General features: G+C 42.6%; 1 protein-coding gene across 2 annotated transcripts in view; it reads left to right on the top strand.

Annotated features, from left to right (window-relative positions):
- The first annotated feature begins 10,875 nt into the window (after positions 1–10,875).
- The window catches only part of CCDC14 (coiled-coil domain containing 14), a 48,371-nt gene continuing 34,875 nt past the window's right edge, over positions 10,876–24,371 (top strand). The window contains exons 1-5 of one of the 2 annotated variants that reach the window (XM_064291828.1): positions 10,876–11,006; positions 19,421–19,476; positions 19,758–19,830; positions 20,378–20,447; positions 20,541–20,669. In XM_064291828.1, the coding sequence (XP_064147898.1) occupies positions 10,977–11,006; positions 19,421–19,476; positions 19,758–19,830; positions 20,378–20,447; positions 20,541–20,669 (358 nt within the window). In that variant the 5' untranslated portion in view covers positions 10,876–10,976. The remainder of the gene's footprint in view (positions 11,007–19,420; positions 19,477–19,757; positions 19,831–20,377; positions 20,448–20,540; positions 20,670–24,371) is intronic. The other variant, XM_064291799.1, reaches the window with a different exon arrangement.

The raw sequence follows: 24,371 nt of genomic DNA, 5'->3' as shown, positions 1-24,371 counted from the left end.
AGACCCCAAATTCTCATAAGACCAGACTTAATGGTCTGACTGAGACTAGAAGGACCCCGGTGGTCATGGCCCCCAGACCTGCTGTTGGCCCAGGACAGGAATTATTCCCGAAGCCAACTCCTCAGACATGGAGTGGACTGGACAATGGGTTGGAGAGGGATGCTGGTGAGGAGTGAGTTTCTTGGATCAGGCTGACACTTCTATGTTGGCATCTCCTGTCTGGAGGGGAGATGAGAGGGTAGAGGGGGTTAGAAGCTGGCGAAATGGACACAAAAAGAGAGTGGAGGGAGATAGCAGGCTGTCTCATTAGGGGGAGAGTAATTGGGAGTGTGTAGCAAGGTGTATATGGGTTTTTGTGTGAGAGACTGACTTGATTTATAAACTTCCACTTAAAGCACAATAAAAATTATTTTTTAAAAAAACCTTCAATTTCTTTATCTTTGACATTAGTGGTTGGTGCGTAAATTTGAATAATAGTTGTATTAACTGGTCTTCCTTGTAGGCATATGAGTATTATGCTATCCTTAACAGCGTTGTACTTCAGGATAGATCTTGAAATGTTCTTTTTGATCATGAATGGAACGCTGTTCCTTTTCAATTTGTCATTTCCAGCATAGTAGACCATATGATTGTCTAACTGAAAATGGCCAATGCCAGTTCATTTCAGCTCACTAATGCCTAAGGTATTGATCTTTATGCATTCCATTTTATTTTTCATGACTTCCAATTTTCCTAGAATCATACTTCATACATTCCATTTTCCAGTTATTAATGGATATTTGCAACTGTTTCTTCTCATTTTGGCTTGTGCCACCTCAGCAAATGAAGGTCCCAAAAGCTTGGCTCCATCCACGTCATTAAGGTTGACTCTACTTTCAGGAGGCAGCTCTTTCCCAGTCATATTTTGTGTACCTTCCAATCTGAGGTGCTTATTTTCCGGCACTATATCAGACAATGTTCCTCTGTTATTCATAAGCTTTTCACTGGCCGTTTATTTTTGAGAAGTAGGTTGCCAGGCCCTTCTTTCTAGTCTGTGTTAGTCTGAAAGCTCTGCTGAAACCTGTCTACCATGGATGACCCTGCTGGTATTAGAACACTGGTGGCATAGTTCCCAGTATCACAGTAGCAAGTCACCACAGTAAGAAAAACTGACAGATGATTGGTGGCTCCCAGCCTTAAAGGTAGGAATGTTTTAAGGGAAAGAAACAGATTACAGAGGACAAATTCATTTGAGAAAGTATTTCTACAGTATTATGTAAATTGTGGAGTCTTTGGGTGGTGCAAATGTTAATCTTCAACCAAAAAGTTAGAGGTTCAAGTTTGCCCAGAGATGTCTTCGAACAAAGGCCTGGTGATCTACTTCCAAAAAACCAGCCTTGAAAACCTTGTGAAGCACAATTCTACTCTGACAGACGACACACATGGGGTGGCCATGACTTGGAATTGACTTAACAGCCTCTGGATTACCAGTTTTACCTTCCTTTAACTAGCAGATTTGAGTGTCTTCCCAACCTCCACGGCTACCTCCAATTTCTAGTTTGTCGGACTGTGGGGGGTTGTGTGTTGCCGTCATGCTGGAAGCTATGCCACCGATATTCAGATACCAGCAGGGTCACCCATGGAGGACACATTTCAGCTGAGCCTCCAGACTAAGACAGACTAGGAAGAGGGACCCAGCAGTCTACTTCTGAAAAGCATTAGCCAGTGAAAACCTTATGAATAGCAGCGGAACATTGTCGGTTACAGTGCTGGAAGATGAGCCCCTCAGGTTGGAAGGCACTCGAAAGAAGACTGGAGAAGAGTTCCCTCCTCAAAGTAGAGTCGACCTTAATGAAGTGGATGGAGTAAAGCTTTTGGGACTTTCATTTCCTGATGTGGCACGACTCAAAATGAGAAGAAACAGCTGCAAACATCCATTAATAATCGGAACCTGGAATGTACGAAGTATGTATCTAGGAAAATTGGAAATTGTCAAAAATGAAATGGAACACATAAACATCGATATCCTAGGCATTAGTGAGCTGAAATGGACTGGTATTGGCCATTTTGAATCAGACAATCATATAGTCTACTATGCTGGGAATGACAACTCAAAGAGGAATGGTGTCGCATTCATCATCAAGAAGAATGTTTCAAGATCTATCCTGAAGTACAATGCTGTCAGTGATGGGATAATATCCATACGCCAACAAGGAAGACCAGTTAATACGACTATTATTCAAATTTACACACCAACCACTAGGGCCAAAGATGAAGAAATAGAAGGTTTTTATCAGCTACTGCAGTCTGAAATTGATCGAACATGCAATCAAGATGCATTGATAATTACTGGCGATTGGAATGCAAAAGTTGGGAACAAAGAAGAAGGACCAGGAGTTGGAAAATATGGCCATAGTGATAGAAACAATGCTGGAGATCAAATGATAGAATTTTGCAAGACCAACGACTTCTTCATTGCAAATACCTTCTTTCACCAACATAAATGGTGACTATACACATGGACCTCGCCAGATGGAACACACAGAAATCAAATTGACTACATCCGTGGAAAGAGACGATGGAAAAGCTCAATATCATCAGTCAGAACAAGGCCAGGGGCCGACTGTGGAACAGACCATCAATTGCTCATATGCAAGTTCAAGCTGAAACTGAAGAAAATCAGAGCAAGTCCATGAGAGCCAAAATATGACCTTGACTATATCCCACCTGAATTCATAGACCATTTCGAGAATAGATTTGATGCATTGAACACTAGTGACCGAAGACCAGATGAGTTGTGGAATGACATCAAGGACATCATCCCTGAAGAAAGCAAGAGGTCACCGAAAAGACAGGAAAGAAAGAAAAGACCAAGATGGATGTCAGAGGAGACTCTGAAACTTGCTCTTGAGCGTCGAGCAGCTAAAACAAAAAGAAGAATTGATGAAGTAAAAGCACTGAACAGAAGATTTCAAAGGGCCTCTTGAGAAGACAAGGTAAAGTATTGTAATGACATGTGCAAAGAGCTGGAGATGGAAAACCAAAAGGGAAGAACATGCTCGGCATTTCTCAAGCTGAAAGAACTGAAGAAAAAATTCAAACCTCGAGTTGCAACAGTGAAGGATTCCATGGGGAAAATATTAAACGATGCAGGAAGCATCAAAAGAAGATGGAAGGAATACACAGAGTCATTATACCAAAAAGAATTAGTCAATATTCAACCATTTCAAGAGGTGGCATATGATCAGGAACTGATGGCACTAAAGGAAGAAGTCCAAGCTGCTCTGAAGGCATTGGCCAAAAACAAGGCTCCAGGAATTGATGGAATATCAACTGAGATGTTTCAACAAACAGATGCAGCGCTGGAGGTGCTCACTCATCTATGCCAAGGAATATGGGAAACAGCTTCCTGACCAACTGACTGAAAGAGATGCATATTTATGCCCATTCCCAAGAAAGGTGATCCAACCGAATGTGGAAATTAGAGAACAATATCATTAATATCACATGCAAGCAAAATTCTGCTGAAGATCATTCAAAAAAGGCTGCAGCTGTGTCTCGACAGGGAACTGCCAGAAATTCAGGCTGGATTCAGAAGAGAACGTGGAACCAGGGATATCATTGCTGATGTCAGATGGATTCTGGCTGAAAACAGAGAATACCAGAAGGATGTTTACTTGTGTTTTATTGACTATGCAACGGCATTTGACTGTGTGGATCATAACAAACTGTGGATAACACTGCGAAGAATGGGAATTCCAGAACACTTAATTGTGCTCTTGAGGAACCTTTACATAGATCAAGAGGCAGTAGTTCGGACAGAACAAGGGGATACTGATTGGTTTAAAGTCGGGAAAGGTGTGTGTCAGGGTTGTATTCTTTCACCATACCTATTTAATCCATATGCTGAACAAATAATCCGAGAAGCTGGACTACATGAAGAAGAACAGGGCATCAGGATTGGAGGAAGACTCGTTAACAACCTGCCTTATGCAGATGACACAACCTTGCTTGCTGAAAGTGAAGAGGACTTAAAGCACTTACTAATGAAGATCAAAGACCACAGCCTTCAGTATGGATGACACCTCAACATAAAGAAAACAAAAATCCTCACAACTGGGCCAATGAGCAGCATCATGATAAATGGAGAAAAGATTGAAGTTGTCAAGGATTTTGTTTTACTTGGACCTACAATCAACAGCCATGGAAGCAGCAGTCAAGAAATCAAAAGATGCATTGCATTGGGTAAATCTGCCGCAAAGGACCTTTTCAAAGTGTTGAAGAGCAAAGATGTCACCTTGAAGACTAAGATGTGCCTGACCCAAACCATGGTATTTTCAACCACATCATATGCATGTGAAAGCTGCGCAATGAATAAGGAAGACTGAAGAAGAGTTGAAGCCTTTCAATTGTGGTGTTGGTGAAGAATATTGAATGTACCATGGACCGCCAAAAGAGCGAAAAATCTGTCTTGGAGAAGTGCAGCCAGAATGCTCCTTAGAAGCAAGGATGGCGAGAGTGCATCTTACATACTTTGGACATGTTGTCAGGAGGGATCAGTCCCTGGAGAAGGACATCATGCTTGGCAGAGTACAGAGTCAGCGGAAAAGAGGAAGAACCTCAACGAGGTGGATTGACACAGTGGCTGCAATAATGAGCTCAAGCATAGCAACGATTGTAAGGATGGCGCAGGACCGGGTAGTGTTTCGTTCTGCTGTGCATAGGGTCGCTATGAGTCAGAATCCACTCGATGGCACCTAACAACAACAACAACCGAAAATAATGCGGTATCAAATGCCCTGGACGAGACCACATTACCTAGTGTCTTAGTTACCCAGTGCTGCTGTAGCACAACTATCACAAGAACAGAAATTTATGTTTCCACTGTTCTGAAGGCTAAAAGTCTAAATCAAGTTCTCTGTCCTGTGGACCCTTTTTCTGTTGGTAGCCCCAGGCATTCCTTGGGATCCTCACATGCATCTGTCTTGCCCCCGTAAAGATTACAGCCTTGGAAACTCTATGGGGCAGTTCTATTCCGTCCTGTAGGGTCACTAAGAGTTGGAATTGGCTCTACCGCAAGAGGTTTTGGTATGGAGTGTTGAGGCACCTAGGGACTAACAAGCCATTATCACCTCTCAGTCTGAAGGGACAAGGGGAGGAAAATGTTTTATTAGAGCCTGGTGACAACTGAAGCTCCCAGGGGCTCCCCTTAGGAGCTATAGTCCTGGAGGGCTACTGTATCTCCAGAATGACACTGAGGTGGGAGAAATACCCCAATCATTCTGTCTTAGTTTCTCAGTGCTGCTGTAACAGAAATACCACAAGTTGGTGATTTATAACAGCAGAAATTTATTTTCTCACAGCTTAGGATGCTGGAAGTCCAAATTCAGAGCACTGGATCTCTGTGGGTTCAGGGTAAGGGAGAAGGTCCTTGGCTCTTTTCAGCTCCTGTGTCTCAGTTCCTTGGTAATCTTCACCTGGCATGACATCTATCTTCCCCCATCTGTGTTTCCTTGCTTTGGGGCCTACCCTGTTCCTTTCATATCTCAAAAGTGATTGCTTTAAAACACGCCATATTTACTGATAATGGCCTTATCAACACAACAAAGAACACTCTGTTCCCAAATAGGATTACATCCAGGAGTGTGTTAGGATTTTCAACACACATTTTTGGAGGTCAAGATTCAATTCATACACAGTCTCTCCTCCTAACCTCCTTTTCTTTTTTTGTATGTTCCGTTTTATTTTTTACTTTTGAAAAATTTTTTTGTGGGAAAATATATATGACAAAACATTTGTCATATTTCACATAAGTGGATCAGACAATACTTGTTCCTTTGTGTCTGATGTATTGCACTCATCATGTTTTCAAAATTCATTCATAGCATTATTCAGAAACTCATTTCTCTGTGTGGCTGAATGATATTCCCTTGTACGTATATACCACTTTTGTTTATTTCATTCACCCATCGACGAATGCTTGGGTTGTTTCTACCTTTTGGCTATTGCGAATAATGCTGCGATGAACATTGGTGACGCTCCCTGGTGGCACAGTGCTTAAAGTGCTCAGCTGCTAACCAAAAGTTTGGCAGTTTGAATCCACCAGCTGCTCTGTGGAAGAAAGGTGCGGCAGTCTTCTTCCACAGAGATTTACAGCCTTGGAAACCCTGTGAGGCAGTTTTACTCTGTCCCACTAAGACAGGGCTCACAAGATAGTTCATATTCTGTCTCTGCCTTATTTCCTGAAGTTGTTTTCTTTGCAGAGATTTCCTTGAGCTAGGTGACAAAAGAAACTAGCTAGAACTTGTTCCTGACGCCATCTTAGTACCTAAGGTGACCTTCCACACAATCTGGAAAAAGACAACAAGGACCTAATTACAGAGGGAGAAGTCTGACCTGCACTAAACCACCTTCCCCATCCGGTGCACCTGTGCAGTGAATAAAAATTGACCTGGCCCTTGAAATCAAAATTTATAAGGCCCCAGCCTGCAAAACAGAGTTGGGTGCCCACTTCCTGCCCTTAACCCCATAAAACTCCCCTTGAGGTCCCTTGGGGAGATAGTCTTGGATGGCTTGCCTGTCCTGATTGTCTCGGTGGGCCAAACAATAAAGGTGACTTTTGTCCGCTCCATCTGGGTCTCTGTCATTTTGGCTGGATGGAGTTGTGCCAAGCAGAACCCGGAGTTCCTGGCAACACTATAGGGTTGCTATGAGTTGGATCGACTCCATGGCAACTGGTTTGATTTGCTTTTGAATCCCTGTTTTCAAGTCTTTTGAGTACGTACCCAAGAGTGGAATTGCTAGGTCATGTGGTAAATTATACGTTTAACCTTTTGAGGAACTGCCCAGCTGTTTTCCACAGCTGCTGCACTATTTTACATTCCCTTCAGCAAAGGATGAGGGTTTCAGTTTTCAATTTCTCTACAACCTTGCCAACATTTGTTATTTTCTGATAATAGCCATGCTAGTTTGTGTTAAGTGGTTGCCTTCCTGACTTTGACTAAACAAAACCAGAAACTGGAGAGCAAGCCCCAGTGACGTAATCCTTACGTTGTCAGGTGAAAACTCCAGGTTTTGCTTGGTGAGCTTGTTATAAACAATAAACAAGAGGCCAAGGTGGAAGATCAGAAAGATGCCTTTATTTTGGAAAGGAGCAACCGGGGCTTTTTGCCCCCAAGACTGCATGCAGGCAGCTTGGGCAGGTGGGCTTTTACAGAGAGGAGACAGGGAAATGCAAATTCATCATGAATATTCAGGATTGACCCTTACACTGGCACTCAGAGTTTGGGGATGACTAAGCATTTTCTTTAGACAAGGGTTCAATCCCCCAGGATGGAAGAAGAGGTTGATTTTCTTTCAGAAGGACGTTAAATCTCCATCCAGAGGCGGGTTGAGGCCATCTATGGCCCGTTTTTCGGTTATCTTGTCAAGGACAATTTTGGAAGAATGCATGGCTTGTTTTCCTTGGTATAGGAGGATAAGCCAGAGCAGGTGTCTCTCAGAAGGGTTGGGCTCTGAGCCTGCCTGCCTCACTTAGGAGTCCATCTCTTCTGCATGGAGAAGGGCAGAGAATGAATTGTATGGTCCACTCAAATCCACTTGTCTTCCCAAACAATCCTCTACACTAGTGTTGCCACACTTTTTTCTGTAAAAGACCAGATAGTCAATGTCTTAGGCTGGGTTCCCTAGAGAAGCAAAACCAGTAAAGTGTACAAATACATATAGAGATTTATCCCTAGAAAATGGCTTACACAATTGTGGAGGCTGGAACATCCCAAGTCTGTGGATCAGGATAAAGGTTTCTCCGATTCATGTAGCTGCAGGGACTGGCGAACCCAAGTTTGGCAGGTCAGAGAGCAGGGCTCTTGCTCACAGGCTGTAAAAATTGACAAATCCCAAGATTGGCCCATAACCTGCTAGCTCAAGTTCCAAGAACTGGAGGTCAGACAAACGGGAGGCAGCTGCAGGATCCACAGCAGGCAAAAGCTACAACATCCACTTATATTCAGATGCAGGCCACACGCCCAAGGAAACTCCCTTTCAACTGATTGGCTACTCACAGCAGATCCCAACATGGGAGCGATCACACAGAAACACTGAGACTCATGGCCCAGCCAAGCTGGCACACAATCTTAACCATCACAGTAAATATTTTAGGCTTTGCATGCTATAACGTCTCTGTCACAACTACTCAGCTCTGTCATTGTAGTTGGAAAGCAGCCATAGACAATATATAAACAAATGAGTGTGGCTGTGTTCCAATAAAACTTTATTTATGGACACTGAAATACGAATTTCATGCAATTTTCACATGTCATGAAACATTATTCTTCTTTTTGATTTTTTCCAACAATTTAAAAGGGTAAAAACCACTTACAGGCTGTACAAAAAAATCGGTGGCAGCTGAATTTGGCCTGAGGGCAGTAGTCTGCCAATTCCTGCTCTATACCTCAGCTGATGAGCTTTTTGAAAGACCAATCAATTCACATTACTCCCTGCTTAAACTTTATAGATTCCCATTGTCCTTAGGATAATAACTCACATCCTTAATGTGACCTGTCCACCACTCATCTGTCAGTTTGTCATACTATGGTGGCCTCCGGGACAGGAGCCGTCTTGGAGAGCTGCTGCTTGCGCTGCTCGCGCGCACCTTAGTTAACATATCCTCACCTATGTCTATGTCTATGAATAAACACGAATCTTTTCCCTCTCAAGTACTTTAAAAAACCCAGGCCTGTTCTTTGTTCTGTGAGACGAGGGCAAGCATTGCTCTAGGCCCTCCTTGTCTCCACTTGCAAGCCTCTTCAGTGAAGCTTTGCTTGTGTGAAAAATTCTGCATGCCTTTCCTGCTCATTCTGGACCAGCGAGAGGCAAGAACCTTATTCCGGTAACGTTATTGGAAGGGACCAGTCCCTGGAGAAGGACATCATGCTTGGTAGATTGTGAGAGAAAAAGAGGAAGACCCTCTACCCTCGAGATGGATGGAAGACCCTCGAGATGGATTGATCAGTGGGTGCCGAATGGGTAGTGTTTTGTTCTGTTGTACATAGGGTCACTATGAGTTGGAGCTGACTTGACAGCACCTAACAGTAACAATGTGGCCTGTGAGGACTGGATAGTCCAATCCCTATGTCCATTAACACCCCCGCTGTCCATGCTTCAGCCACAAGGGCCTTTTTGCTTTCCTCTTACTCACCATGCTCTCTCCACATGTCTAGAAAACTCCACGTCCCCTCTCCATCTAGTTCAACCTGCAGAAGACCACTCACTACAGCATTACTAATAACAGCACAAAAATAAGGTAGGGATTTTATCCCCAACAGTAGGGAAATGGATAATGAAACACCAAGCAGCCCATTTTGTAATTTAGATTAGTGAAAACTGATGCCGATAAACACTGGAAAAACACTCATGTTACAATAATATATATATTATGTCCTTGATATAAGGTTTACACATATAAATAACAGGTGGTAAAATTCTGGAAGGGGATGTGCCAAACTGTAAGGAATGGTGTCCTAGTTATCCAGTGCTGCTGTAATAGAAATACCACACACACACAGACACACACACACAGGTATAGGGGTTAGGACTTTCAACATATATTTTGGGGGTGACATGATTTAATCCATAACAAATGGTAATTCATGGGTGGTGGGTTATGGGTGATTTTTTTGTCTATATTTTCTAAAATAACGACAATAACAATAAGAACACCATTGCCATCCAGTCGGTTCCGACTCACGGTGACCCTATAGGACAAAGTAGAATTGCCTCATAGGTTTTCCGAGGAGTGGCTGGTGGATTCCAACCATGGAAGTTTTCGGTTGTAACCACTGAGCACCAGGTCTCCTTTCTAAAATAAGCATGTAATAAGAAAAAATAGGTCTTAAAATAAATTAAGAAAAACAAGCCTGAACTCTCAGAAGAATATGTTAAAAACTGCTATAGGAGAGGAACACGGAGGGCCCAGGACTGGAAGTTTTCACAGTCCAATTCAATGCTAAATTTACCAATTACCTAGTTTCCCAAATCGATCCGTCTAAGTGTGTAATGAATTGCTGAGAAGATATTAGTTCCCAGATTTTGATATGAATTGTAACTGAGCCTTTTGAAAGGTAGCTCTTTTCCCATTAAAAAAGATAAAACGAAACCAATTAGGTTACTTTAATTTCTTCTCAACTTGATTTAAAACATTAAGCCAAAAATCAATGCCTGAAAAACTAAAGATTAATCCCCATTACCGTTAGCACGGCATAGCAATGGTAAGAACACTGTGTCATTCTTTATTAGCAATAATTACCTCCAATGAAGAGTTGACAACTATGCACGGACGGAAAGCCAGAATCTCAACTAATAAGTACTGAGATCAATGCCACGGTGAATAATTTTGTAATTGACCTCAGAGTTACCCAAAGATTAAGATCCCGAGGTTTGATTTTCATTTATTAAGAACAACATCATTCAAAAACGCACACACAACTCAGAACTAAAAATAAAAAGCCAAAACCCAAAAGGTGAGCGCCAATTCCTTCTGAAACATATCCGCTTCCCATTCCAATCCCTTTCTATATAGTCCCCGCCTCCCCCATCTGAGGGAGGGCAGCTCTCCTCCCTCAACAGCCCTCAGAACTCTGTTCTTTCCCGGGTTTGGGGACCTGGCCCCCTCAAGACCAGCGCCTGGGCTTCTAGCCCCGCCCCGCTCTCATAGCCCCGCCCCAGCCCCGCCCCCTAGCCCGCCCCGCCCCTCCTCGCCCCGCCCCGCTCGCCCGAGTGTGACGCTCCCAGAAGCCGAGAGGACTCTATTGCGCAAGCCCAGGGCGGCGAGACAAGGAGGCGAGAGAACTGCTACAATGAGGCGCGGCGCTCGGCGGGCTCCTTGCCGGAAACGGAAGCTCAGGGGGCGGGCCAAGGGGGGCCGAGAGCCTGCGGCGGTTAATTCCTTTTACCGCCCCGCTGCGGTTCCCTGGGCCTGGGCTTCGCTGAGGCTGCGAGAGATGGTCAGGTCCGGACCTCGGCCGGGCCAGGTGAGGGGTGTGGGCTGAGGGGTCCACTGCGGGGGTGCAGAGGGGCCGAGGGGGTCCTCGGAGCGGGAGAAGTGTAGGACTCGGCTTGACAAAAACAAAAACAAAGACGTCGAGGCGGTATTGAAAACCCTGGAAGAGGGAGGGGCGGGGACCCCAAATCTTGCTATCCTAACGCAGCCCTCCTGTCCATAGATGTATGTTCTGTTTAAATCCTTGTAGGCATCAAGAGCGTTGGTTTTGGTGTTGGGCAGGGGTTCGAGTCCAGCCTCTGCCGCTGGGGCGGGCACCAACCCCTCCGGCCCACAGGACGCGCTGCTGCATCGAATCCCGATTCTCCGCCCCATCCTTTAAGAGCTGCTGTTAGCTGAACCGCCCTGCTATTGCCACCTCACTGTCACTATTGCTGGTGTTTTACCACTAGGGGAAAAAAGTCCCGATTGGTGTCCTGACCTTCCCCCCTCAAACGCACGCCTCTCGATGTAGCTAAAATTTCGTCTTTAAAACCCGACATTGGACATGTCTCTTTTTTCCCCCCTTAATATTTTATTGTTTTTTAGGTGAAAGTTTACACAGCAAATTGGGTTCTCAGCGATTTTTATTCACATTGTTCTGTGACATTGGTTACAATTTTCACTGTGTGACAGCGTTCTCATTATTTCCATTCTTTTTGTTCCGTTTCCATTGATCTAGCTTTCCTTCCTCTCCTTGCCTTCTCATCTTTGCTTTTAGGTAAATGTTGACGATTTGGTCTCGTATAATTGATTGTTTAAGGGAGCACATTCCTCACAGGTGGTATTGTTATTTTATAAGCCAGTGTATTATCTGCCTGAAAGGTGACCTGTGGGAGTAGCTTCAGGAGCAAGTTCAAAGGGTATCTTAGGGTGATAGTTTCAAGATAAAATCTCAGTTCGTTGGGCTGTCTGCAGAGAGCCATTTTTATTCCAGCTCTTGCTTTGCTTTTGTGTTCATGCCTCCATTCCAGGAACATGCAACACTCCACCTGTTAGTCCTGCAGTGCCCTGGATGTGGCAGGCCCTCTAGCTTCCAGGCCTTTGCTCATTCTTTTCTCTCTGCCTACACTGCTCTTCTGTTCCTGATAACACCATTTCCATCTTCTTCAGCTAAAGGGCTGTCACTAGAAGCCTTCCCTTGCACGCTCACATCCCCGTTGGTTGGGTGCCCTTTGTCCTTTAGCACCCTGTGCTAACCTTTATCAGACCACTTTTCGGGCTAGAGGTTGCTAAGCACTTCCTCCACTAGACCATTTTATCTCTGTCTCTTCTACACCTGAAAGGAGCCCTGGTGTTGCAGTGGTTAAGTGCTTGGCTGCTAATGAAAAGGTCAGTGGGTGGTTGGAAACCACCAGCCGGGGCAGTCTGATTCCGTAAAGATTTACAGCCTTGGAAACCCTATAGGGCAGTTCTACTCTGAGTCTCTATGAATCGGAATTGATTCAACGGCAGTGGGTTTGGTTTTTTCTTCTGCACCTAGGACAGCAGCTGACATAGTAGATTTTCAGAGACTAGTTAGTAAATTTTCAGGGAATGAATCAACTGTTGCTCACACAGACCCTCTACTTAGTGCATCTAATTGCTCTCTCTCGCTCTCTTTTTAATTGCTGTGTCTTCTTTTATCAGCTCCTCTGTTTTCACCATTAATGTGAATCTTAGACTTTTTTCAAGGCCTGGCTTAAGATTTCTTCACAGGACTTCCAGATCAGCCCCACTCATATAGGTCAGATCTTTTTCTTAATGAACTCAGAATATGTGCAGTCAGCAAGGGGGAAAAACATGGTTTTTATAGTCACAGTCTCCTACAGATTTAAATTAAAATTCTGTCACGGTTGTCTTAATGACAAACAAAGTACTTCTCTTGTCAATAAAATCAGGGGTAAGAGCACCTGCCTGAAAAAATTGGAAAGATTAAATGAGGGAATCTGGTAAGACACTTATCAGACACTTGACAAAGATGTGCAACAAAATTCAGTTCACTTAAGAATGCATAGGAGACCCTGCTGGCGTGGTGGTTAAGTGCTACGGCTGCTAACCAAGAGGTCAGCAGTTCGAATCTACCAGGCGCTCTTTGGAAACTTTGGGCAGTTCTACTCTGTCCCGTAGGGTCACTATGAGTTGGAATCGACTCGATGGCAGTGGGTTTTTTTTTTTTTTCTTTTTAAGAACACATAGTTTACTACTGTCTTAATAATAATAACGTTGTTGTTGTTAGCTGCTGTTGAGTTGGCTCTGACTCCTGTTGACCCCATGGACAACAGAACGAAATGTCGCCTGGTCCTTTGCCGTCTTCACGATCATTAGCATGCTGCAGCCCGCTGTTGTAGCCACTGTGTTTTGAGTGCCTTCCAACCTAGGGAGCTCACCTTCCAGCACCATATCAACCAATGTTCTTGTGATCTATAGGGTTTTCACTGGCTAATTTTTGGCAGTAAATCGCCAAGCCTTTCTCTCTAGTCTGCCTTAACTTGGAAGCTCCACTGAAGCCTGTCCACTGTGGGTGACCCTGCTGGTATTTGAAATACAGGTGGCATAACTGCCAGCATCATAGCGACACACGAGCTACCAACAAATTGACAGACGAGAGTGATGGCGAAACAATAATAGTGGCTTGATGCTATTTGAAGTGCTTTTACATATTATAACTCATTTTAATCCTCACGATAGCACTATGAGGTAGATACTCTTGTCATTCCCATTTTATAGATGAAGTTGAGAAATGGAGAGGTCAAATAATTTCCCTATAGTTACACAGCTGGTTAGTAGTCGAGACAGGATTCAGACCCACATAACTGGTGCCGGAGTCCATTCTTTTAAACATCACACTTATTAGACGTGAGACTTAGAACAAATCACCTCTCTGAACCTTGGGTTCCTACCACACAGGGTATAGATTAAACGGAAATGGAAATGAAAGTTTGTAGTACACTTGAAATCGTTCTGCCGATCTTGCACTTGTTGGTAGGAGATATGCCTACTAAGAAATGCGTATTTTCTTAAGAAGCAAAATAAAAAGTTTAATGATAATACCCACTGGAGAAAAATATGAGATAAAACTGTTCTCTCATGGATCGTGAATCAGGCATACACCTTTTGGAGAGCAGTTTTGCAGTTTCTATCAAGGGTCATTAAACTGCTAATAATCTTTCACAAAATAATTATTTTAACCTTAAAAATGAAAAGGCTATTTTCGGTATATAGAAAGATTGCTTCAGGTTTTTTTTTTTTTTTATGTGAAAAATAGGAAGCAAGCCAAGCGTGCATTGTATTACTTCACTCACAGAAATACAACTATTGGAATTTTTGAAGACTATCTTAATGTGGAAAAAGATTTAAAAGTGAAAGCACAGGATCCAAAATTGCACATATCCAGACATCATGACTAAGTAAAAAATGCTTATGATAAAGATGGAAGCCCCAGTAGCAAAGAGCACACTTAGTGCCCAGATCTTGGTTTCTAAATTCCATTTTCCATCAAAAGGAAAAATAACCAACTCCAGGGCTGAAGGAGGGAAATTATAAGATGAACCTGGAGCATACTATTATAGAAAGTAAGGGACTACTCAAAAAGTGATGGGAGGAGTAATCTGGAAGGCATTATGCTGAGCGAAATGAGTCAGAGGCAAAAGGACAAATATTGTATAAGACCTCTATTATAAGATCTTGAGAAACAGAAAAAACTGAGAACACATACTTTTGTGGTTATGAAGAGGGGAGGGAGGGAGGGAGGGAGAGGGTTTTTTATTGATCAATCAGTAGATAAGAACTGCTTTGGGTGAAGGGAAAGACAATACTCAATACAAGGAAGGTCAGCCCAATTGGTCTGGACTAAAAGCAGAGAGGTTTCCGGGATAAAATGAATGCTTCAAAGGTCAGCAGAGCAGGGGCTGGGGTCTGGGGAACATGGTTTGCAGGGACTTCTAAGTCAATTGGCAAAAAAATTTCTATTATGAAAACATTCTGTATCCCACTTTGAAATGTGGTGTCTGGGGTCCTAAATGCTAACAAGCGGCCATCTAAGATGCATCAATTGGTCTCAACCCACCTGGAGCAAAGGAAAATGAAGAACACCAAGGTCACACAACAACTAAGAACCCAAGAGACAGAAAGGGCCACATGAACCAGAGACCTACATCATCCTGAGACCAGAAGAACTAGTTGGTGCCCGGCCACAATCGATGACAGCCCTGACAGGGAGCACAGCAGAGAACTCCTGAGGGAGCAGGAGATCAGTGGGATGCAGACCCCAAATTCTCATAAAAAGACCATACTTAATGGTCTGACTGCGACTAGAGGAATCCCGGCGGCAATGCTCCCCAGACCTTCTGTTGGCAGAGGGCAGGAACCATCCCCGAAGACAACTCATCAGACATGAAAAGGACTTGTCAGCGGGGGGGAGAGAGATGCTGATGAAGAGTGAGCTAATTAAATCAGGTGGACACTGGAGAGTGTGTTGGCAACTCTTGACTGGAGGGGGGATGGGAAGATAGAGAGAGAGGGAAGACGGCAAAATTGGCACGAAACGAGAGACTGAAAGGGCTGACTCAATAGGGGGAGAGTAAGTGGAAGAAGGGAGTAAGATGTATGTAAACTTACATGTGACAGACTGGGATTGTAAATGTTCACCTGAAGCTTAATAAAAGTTAATTAAAAAAAAAAGTGATGGGAGCATGTTAAAATGATGCAGGAGGCAGTATGAAGGGCCTCCCACTGACCCAAATCTGGGAAGGTTTGACCGTCAAAATAATAATGGATAATAGTTCCATTGAATAAAATAGGAGTCGATGAGCCCATATTTATATAAATAGGTAAATGAGGCAGAAGGAAAAGTACGTTCATGCAATGAACGCCAACTAATGTAGGAAGAATGATGTTGTTTGAAAATTACCGTTTGTTATGGATTGAATTGTGTCCCCAAAAAACATCTGTCAACTTGCCTAGGTCGTGATTCCTAGCATTGTGTGATTGTCCACCTTATTGTATGTGTTTTAAATCCTATCACTATGATATAATGAGATGGATTAGTGGCAGTTATATTGATGAGTTCTACAAGATTAGATAGTGTCTTAAGCCAGCCTCTTTTGAGATATCAAAGAGAGAAGTGAGCAGAGAGACATGGGGACGTCATACCACCAAGAAAACAGCACCAGGAGGAGAGCGTATCCTTTGGACCTGGGGTTCCTGCATGGAGAAGCTCCTAGTCCAGGGGAGGATCGAAGACAAAGACCTTCCTCCAGAGTTGACAGAGAAAGAAAGCTTTCGCCTGGAGCTGACACCCTGAATTTGGACTTCTATCCTACTAGAGTGTGGGAGGATAAATTTCTCTTTGTTAAAGCTATCCACTTGTGGTATTTCTGTCATAGCAGCACAAGATGACCAAGACATTGTTTGACAGACATCATCGTTTAGTTGGGCAAGAGTTAGCCATGGATATTAAAACTACTAGGTGAAAGTTTGATGAAGAATAGAATATCTACATACTCTCAAAGTATCTCTCCACAAAATATTAATAATTACAAAGCAAAAAATTGTAACTTTACAGCTGAAAAGCCTGGCAAAAACCGTCTTAAATAAAGTTTACATCACCAGTGATAATACGTGCTTATTCATGTTGTATTCAGAAGGGTAGGACATCCCTTTTGTGGTAGTCTTGCCAAAACTGCATAACCTGAATCTCATCTTGAGGAAACATGAAACAAATCTAAATATCCACAGGGACAATCTATAGAGCAACTGGACTGACCATTCTTTTAAGTATGCCAAGGTTATAAAAGACAATGAGTGACAGCCTGAGGAACTAGTCCAGATTAAAGGAGACCAAAGAGATAAGACTGTATAATGCAACATATGATTTTGGATTGGACATGGGCGAGGTTTTTTTTTTTTTTTCTGTAAAGGACAGTATTGGGATAATTGACAAAATTTGAATGAAATCTGTGGATCAGATTATAGTACTATGTCAATGTTAATTTCCTGATTTTGATAATTATACTGTGACTATATAAGAGAAGGAAACCCTGGTGGCGTAGTGGTTAAGTGCTATGGCTGCTAACTGAGAGGTCAGCTGTTTGAATCCGCCAGGTGCTCCTCGGAAGCTCTATGGGGCAGTTCTACTCTGTCCTATAGAGTTGGTGTGAGTCAGGATCGACGGTAGTGAGTTTGGTTTTGGAGTTTTATATAAGAGACTATCCTTGTTTTTAGGAAATATTTGGGAGTCTAGGGGCTTATGTCTGCAATTTATGCTGAAGTGGTTCAGATAAATAATGGTGTGTATATATATTTATGGAAACCCTGGTGGTGTAGTGGTTAAGTATTCAGCTGCTAACCAAAGGGTCAGCAGTTCAACTCTGCCAGGCACTCCTTGGAAGCTCTGTGGGGCAGTTCTGCTCTGTCCTATAGGGTCGCTATGAGTCGGAATCAACTTGATGGCACTGGGTTTGGTTTTTTGGTTTTATGTATATTTATATATAGGGTCGCTATCCTTCGGGGTCAACTCAACAGCAGTGGGTTTGGTTTTTTTGGTTTATACATGTTGAGAGAGAAAATGGTGGATGAAGTGAAGTGTCAGCAATGGGGGAATATAGGTGAAGAGTATATGGGACTTCTTTGTACTATTATTTCAAAATAAAAAATACAAAAAAAAAAACTGGAAAGAAAGGTACCAATATGGTAGTTATCGTTTCAGGGTGCTTTTATCCTGTGTCACTTTCTTTTTTAGATTTTCTATAAAGTACTTTTTGTGTATATTTTTTGGAGAAATATCGTGTATACTCTTAAAATTATACCATGCACTTATTTTAGACAGCATACTTTTTTCCTCTAATTTAGAGACAATAATTGTCGCTGTTTTCGGGCTTGGTCCAGGGTGTAGCAGTAGCGTGGTTTGGAGTTTTATTATGGTTCCACCAGTCTACCCCCATAGATAGACCAAAGGAAAAGACCCTGAGAGTGTGATGCAGGGACAAGTAGAGCTACATTACATGGGGTCTTATTACCTATGATGTTGATTGTTACCGTGGGCTTTATTTCCTGTGATGTTGATTTTTACTGTGGGCTTCATTACCGTCTGTTATATTACAGATTATCTCAAGGAGAAGTACAGCTCTACCAATCAAAAAATTTTAATGGATTCTGAGTAGCATTTTAGGAGGGAGTGCATTTCATGTATTCAAGCAAATAGTAGAATATTATTTAAAAAAAAAATTAAAAAACCCTGTTGCCATCAAGTTGATTCTGACTCAGTGACCCTATAGGACAGAGTAGAACTGCCCCATAGGGTTTCCAAGAAGTGGCTGGTGGATTCGAACTGCCGACCTTTTGGTTACCAGCCATATGCTTAACTACTGCGCCACCAGGGCTCCAGAATATTATGTAACTCCAGAAAGTTTGGTAGTTATCGCTCAAAGCTGTCTTTGGATGAAATATGTAAACATGCCAAGAAAAATTGTAAGCAAAACTGCTAACAGTGGTTATATCTGGAGAGAGGAACAAAGAGGGTGAATTTGGGACTTTCACTCATGTCTTTTTAAAATAGTATAGAGATATAGCTATCTAGTTTAAAATTATTAAAATATGGAAAGATATACTGTGACAAGCCTCCCTTCTTGCTCTGTTCCCCCAACGCCAAAAAAAAAAGAGTTGCTGCAGAGTTGATTCCTACTCCTGGAGACCCCCCCGTGTGTCTGAGTAGAACTGTGTTCCATGGGGCTTTCAAGGCTGTGACCTTTTGGAAGTGGATAAACAGGCCTCTCTTCAGAGGTGCCTCTGGGGAGATTTGAACCTCCAGTCTTTCGGTTAGTACCTGAGTGCTTAACCATACGTATCACCAGGGACTCAGTTTCCCTCCCCAGAGGCAACCACATTGCCTGTTTCTTGGGTAACTTCCAGAAGTACTAGGCGCATACAAAAGCAAGTACATATTTTTTTCCGTATAAAAGACAGCCCACTTATGTTACTTTTAAAATAAAAAAAAAAAATTGCTGTATGAGTTTAAAAAGAAAGACTGTGAATGAGTTGTGGGTCAGCAGGCACGGTAGCATCCGTGTGCTGGCCTTGTCAGGCATTCTAAAGAACTTGGATAAATGGAGTGAGAGTTACAGACTTCGGCCTTACGTTGAACAAATCTGTACATCTGAGGAATGTAGAAAATGTTTAGAGATTGAGTATAGGTAGTAGTTACTTCTGGTGAAAATAATGTCTCAGTTTCGTCAGCTTAAATAGCCAAGGAACAAAAATAAGCGGTGCTTGGCTTGACATTTTATATAGAACAAGTAATTTATGGTAAGAGTTTAATTGTGAGTTTTTAGGGTGTACCACATTTATAGAAAATAAATAACATTTTGCCTGGACAACTTGTTGAAAATAAAGATATTTGTATATTTACTGTAATGCATTATGTCACAGGTATTGTCTTCGGGAAGACACACTGGACCTGCTAAATTAACAAATGGAAAGAAAGGGTAAGTACTTAGAGAGGTTTAGAACTGAAGGAACTCTCAAGAGGTTTTTCAGGTCTTTGGGCTGGACTGCATTTTGCCTGTCCCAGAGAACTGGATGGCCCTCTCTACCTTAACAGCTTTGGAGAGGAACTTTGGCATCTACCATTTTAGGGCTTTATAATCTTTCTACACATCTGTTCTTGTCCACCTTTTTCTGGAAAGAAAGTGACTGCTTACTAACATATTTTGGGGCAAAATATATCTTTAATATTTGTAAGAATATTAATAAACTTGTTTTCTAGGACCCATTTAAGAAAAGTATCACGTTTTAATGCAGATTCTGGCTATCACACCCACTCTGATTTGGAAAGTCAGGTAAGGTAACTTAATAGATACAATACACACTATTCTAATTGGTCTTCAGGTAAAAGCTGAGAAGTGGGAATAAAGTGCAGAGGTGGAGTATTAATTGGCTTAAGGAAGGGGCTTGTGACAGTGGACAGCTCTTGCCTTTCGTGCAGGAGACTGAGGTTCGATTCCCGGTCAGCGCACCCTAAACGCAGCTGCCACCTGTCAGTGGTGGCATTTGTGGTACTGTGATGCTAAACAGGTTTCAACAAAGCTTCCAGACTAAGACAGACTAGGAAGAAAGGCCTGGTGATCTAATTCTGAAAATCAGCCAGTGCAGATCCTACCGGTCACAGTTGTCTGAGCACCTTGTGCGTGGGGCTGCCATGAGTCGGGGCCAACTCAACAGCAGCTAACAGCAGGGAAGTATGAGGGCTTGTTGCTTTAAAACATGTTTTCTCCCAATAATTAGTTGCTTCTAAATAAGGAAATTTCAGAGCTGTGCAATGTTTCCCCCCCCCCCCCGCACTAAAGTTTTCTCTACAAATGTATCTAATTCATTTTCTTCTTACAGATTGAAACCATACAGGGGCTTGATGGCTGCGCTTCTTTACTGCGGGACATCTTGAGAAATGAAGATTCAGGTTTTATACCTTAAATTCTTCTTTGCAGATCACCTTTTCTAAATTAAGTAGTCCTTTGAATTTTAATGAATTTTTTGTTTTAATTGTCAATAGGTTCAGAAGCTGCATATGTAGAAAATAGACACAAATTCAACTCTAGACCTTTAGAAGGCAAAAGATATGGATCTAAAAAGAAGGGACCTGAAAAACACACTATTCCTTCAGCTATCTGGAAAGAAATTTGTAAGCATTTTTTGTCATTTATTTAAATATAATCTGTAACTCTGGGGGTTTTGATAAATTCTCAGGATTATGCAGTTGTCCTTGAGTTTAATGATATGGTGGCTATTCAGGGGTGTGAGTGTGTACGCTCCTGTTTCTCTATGTGCCTTTTAATCTCTGAACGGTTACGTTTGCTATCACTTCCCCCAGAAGACAGGATGAAAAGAAAACTCGGTTTGGGTTTCATAAGAGAAAAGGTTCGAACTCAGAATGCCATTTAGGCGGTATCTAGAGTTATCTTTGTTCTCTTTGCCGCTCGTTTTTTTTTAGGTTGTGTTTCAGGTATATACTTATACATGCTAATTGTTTTAAAATTATTTTATATGTACATATCCTAATAGATTCTCAACTTGTTAAGCTCGACAGAATACGTGGTACACGAGAAGGGAAAATTCCAAGTTCGATAGATTATTAAGGAAAAGGGGCCTGCTATTGATTGATGGGAGGTGTAGCCAAGGGCATTTACACCCTCACAGTTAATTCTGCTGACTTATCTACATGGAATTATTCAGCAAACAGTTTAGAACAAGCATGTTTTTATTATGTTGTCACTGGGAGGCCTATAGAACAATGTAGCCCAGGATGGAGATGAAAAAGTCCTGAATGGGGATTCAGATGTAGAAGCATGAGACTAGCTAGTGCCACAGTTCAAGTGGGCCAGAAATGTCAGCACAGGAATGCATGCTCAGATTCAGCTTTGGCAAAGGGTGAAGTCTAGAAAGTCACCTAAGGCAATAAGGCAAAGAGGCTGAGAAAATGAGGGTAGAGCATTCGTGGGAATAGAGGCTGATGTTCTAGACGGTCCAGAGTTAGAGGACAGAGGCAGGGGAAACAAATGACCTCAGTCCTCCGTAGTCCCCCTTGGAGACCGGTCACACTTAGCCTCTGCTCTGTCCTGTCGGGGCACTATGAGTCGGAATTGACTCCTCAGCAACGGGTTTGGTTTGGTTTTACTTATAAAGGGACTCATTACCAAGGTATGCGTGGGGTGTAGGGAAACCACAAGGGATTGTACAGCAGCCCAGCACTAGTAGCAGCAGCAACAGTGCTATTATAATCCCTAGGCTTTAAGGGACGAGAAGAGGGACAGGTTACTGAGACCCAGACAGAGACCGTTACACAGAGTAGGCTGCCTTGAAGGATAGTGAGCTTCATTCAAGGAGCACAGCCAAGCCAAGGTGGGCTCGTAGGGAGGGATTAGGAATAAGTACTCTGACATCATGCTTTTTCCCTTCTTTTTTATGCTGATACTCCCTTTGACTTGGACTCAGTGGTAGCCCTTTGATGTATGTCAGGTCTAGGATTTGATTTTCCTTCTCTTTGCATGCTAATAAGTTAGTCTGTTACTGCGTCTTGTATGCTGGCAGAAGACACAAGGCTCCTGGGTTAGAGACAGAAGCATAGCAAGCAGCGTATTTGCTTTGGTTTCCCCTTTCCAGTTCCCAGGGGTGTGATGTAATGGGCCCAGATGGATGCTTCGCGTGCTGTGGAGTAGGAGTTGCAGCTGAGGAACGCTGAGGCTGGGGAATCCATTGCTTTTTAAAAAAAAATCTTTTATTGAGCTTTGGGTGAAGGTTTACACAGCAGTTTTAACAATTTTTACACAGATTGTTCAGTGACATTGGTTACATCCTTCACAATGCATGAATATTCTCATTATTTCCTTTCTGGTTGTTCCATCTCCGCTAATCTAGTTTGCCTGCCCCCTTAACATTCTCATCCTCATTTTAGAGTAATTGGTGACCATTTGATCTCTGTACATGATTTTTTAAAGGAGCTCAGTAACCATAGGTGGTACTCTTATCTTGCGAGCCAATCTGTTACTTAGCTAAAAAGGCTTAGTTTTGGTTCAAGACTTAAAGAGTATCTCAGGGCGATAGTCTTAGGGGGTCCTCCAGTCTCAACTGATCCAGTAATTCTGGATTTTTTAAGAATTTGAGGTTCTGTTCCACATTTTTCTCCCATTCTATCAGGGTCCATCTATTGTGGCCCTGATGAGAACAGTTGGTAGTGATAGCCAGGCATCATCTAGTTCTTCTGTTCTTAGGGAAGACGAGGCTGTGGTTCATGTAGACTATTAGTCCTGTAGACTAGCTTCTTGGTTGCATCTTTGGTTTCCTCCTTTCTCATTTGCTTCAGACGAGTAGAGATCAATAGTTGTATCTTAGATGGCCGCTCACAAGCTTTTAAGACCCCAGACGCTATTCCCCAGGCTAGGATGTAGAACGTAAACTGTATGAACTGTATATATGAGGCCAGTTGACCAAGTTGTCCCACAAGACTATTGTCCTAAGTCTTCAAACCCAGAAAACCAGTCCCACGAGGTATCTGGCTGTGTCTAAGAAATATTTGTAACGTCCCTGTGTGTTTTATCATATGTATGTATGTGTGAATATATTTGCATATGTACGTACGCATGTGCGTACACTTATATACACATACGTATACGCACGTATACATATATGCCTACGTATATACATATATACCTGCACATGTATTTTTTGGCTGTTGCAAAATTATATTAAAAAAAAAAAAAAACCCACTGCTGTCGAGTCAATTCCGACTCATAGTGACCCTATAGGACAGGGTAGATCTGCCCCATAGAGTTTCCAAGGAGCGCCTGGCGGATTCGAATTGCCGACCTCTTGGTTAGCACCCATAGCTCTTAACCACTGTGCTACCAGGGTTTCCATATGCCATAGCAATTACCAAAAGGACCTTTTTTCTTGTTTAAATCTTAGCAACATCATTTACCTTGTCAAAGCTGTGCACACGTCATATAACTTGGAATTTCCTTTCCCATCACCAAAAATGGCTAGTGTCTACTACCTAAAGAGCGAGTCCCCCATTCCCCCCACCCATCCTTGGTAACCATTGATGCACATTAGTTTCTGTGTATTTACCTATTCGTGTCATTTCGTAAAAGTGAGGCCATATAGTATTTGTTTTTTTGTGCTTATTTCACTCAACTTTATGTCCTCCAAGTTCATCCGTATTGTAAGGTTTTTCTTTATTGCTGAGTAGTAGTTCCATTGTATGGGTGTACCACTGTGCCATTGCTTTTATAGCAAGTAGTAAATAAAAGAGCCTGCTCCTTGTCCCAGAGGGAAACAGTACCTCATCCCTCAAGGTGGTGGTTTTCTTGGCATATCCGGCAAGTCCTTAAAGAGCAGGAGAAACCCACGAAGGACTGTTCTTTCAACAATGTAGTCCATATACATGAGCATCCTAGGGAGAATAGGGTGGAGACAAGTAGAGGATGGATTTGGTGGGGCAGAGGGGAGACATCCGGTGTTTTGGCTCCCCAGCGGTAAATTCTCGTCTGGACTAGAATCAGATGAGCATTTCTGGCCTGTGGTCAGGGCACAGTGTTCTTGTCTTTCCCCCAGACTGTGTTCATCAGAAAGAAGGGCCTGCTTCACGGAGGACAGGCTCCTATAGGGGCGCAGAATTAGAAACTGGTTTTCATTGCTTTATTTATGTCTAAGGCTGCTGGAAGCAGCAGAAGCTCCCTTCCCTTTGGTTCAACTGTTCTTCTCTTTTTTAGTTTACCAAACTAGCACTATCTGCAAGGTTTTTGCTCTGTTATTACAGTGTTCAGCAATACACAGAAACCCAGCTCTGCACTTGCTCTCTTTTACATATTACCCCACATGAGGTAGT

Source organism: Loxodonta africana, chromosome 1 (genome assembly GCF_030014295.1).
Source record: "Loxodonta africana isolate mLoxAfr1 chromosome 1, mLoxAfr1.hap2, whole genome shotgun sequence".
NCBI classification, from domain to species: Eukaryota; Metazoa; Chordata; class Mammalia; order Proboscidea; family Elephantidae; genus Loxodonta; species Loxodonta africana.
This window is presented reverse-complemented; position numbering and strand designations above follow the sequence as displayed.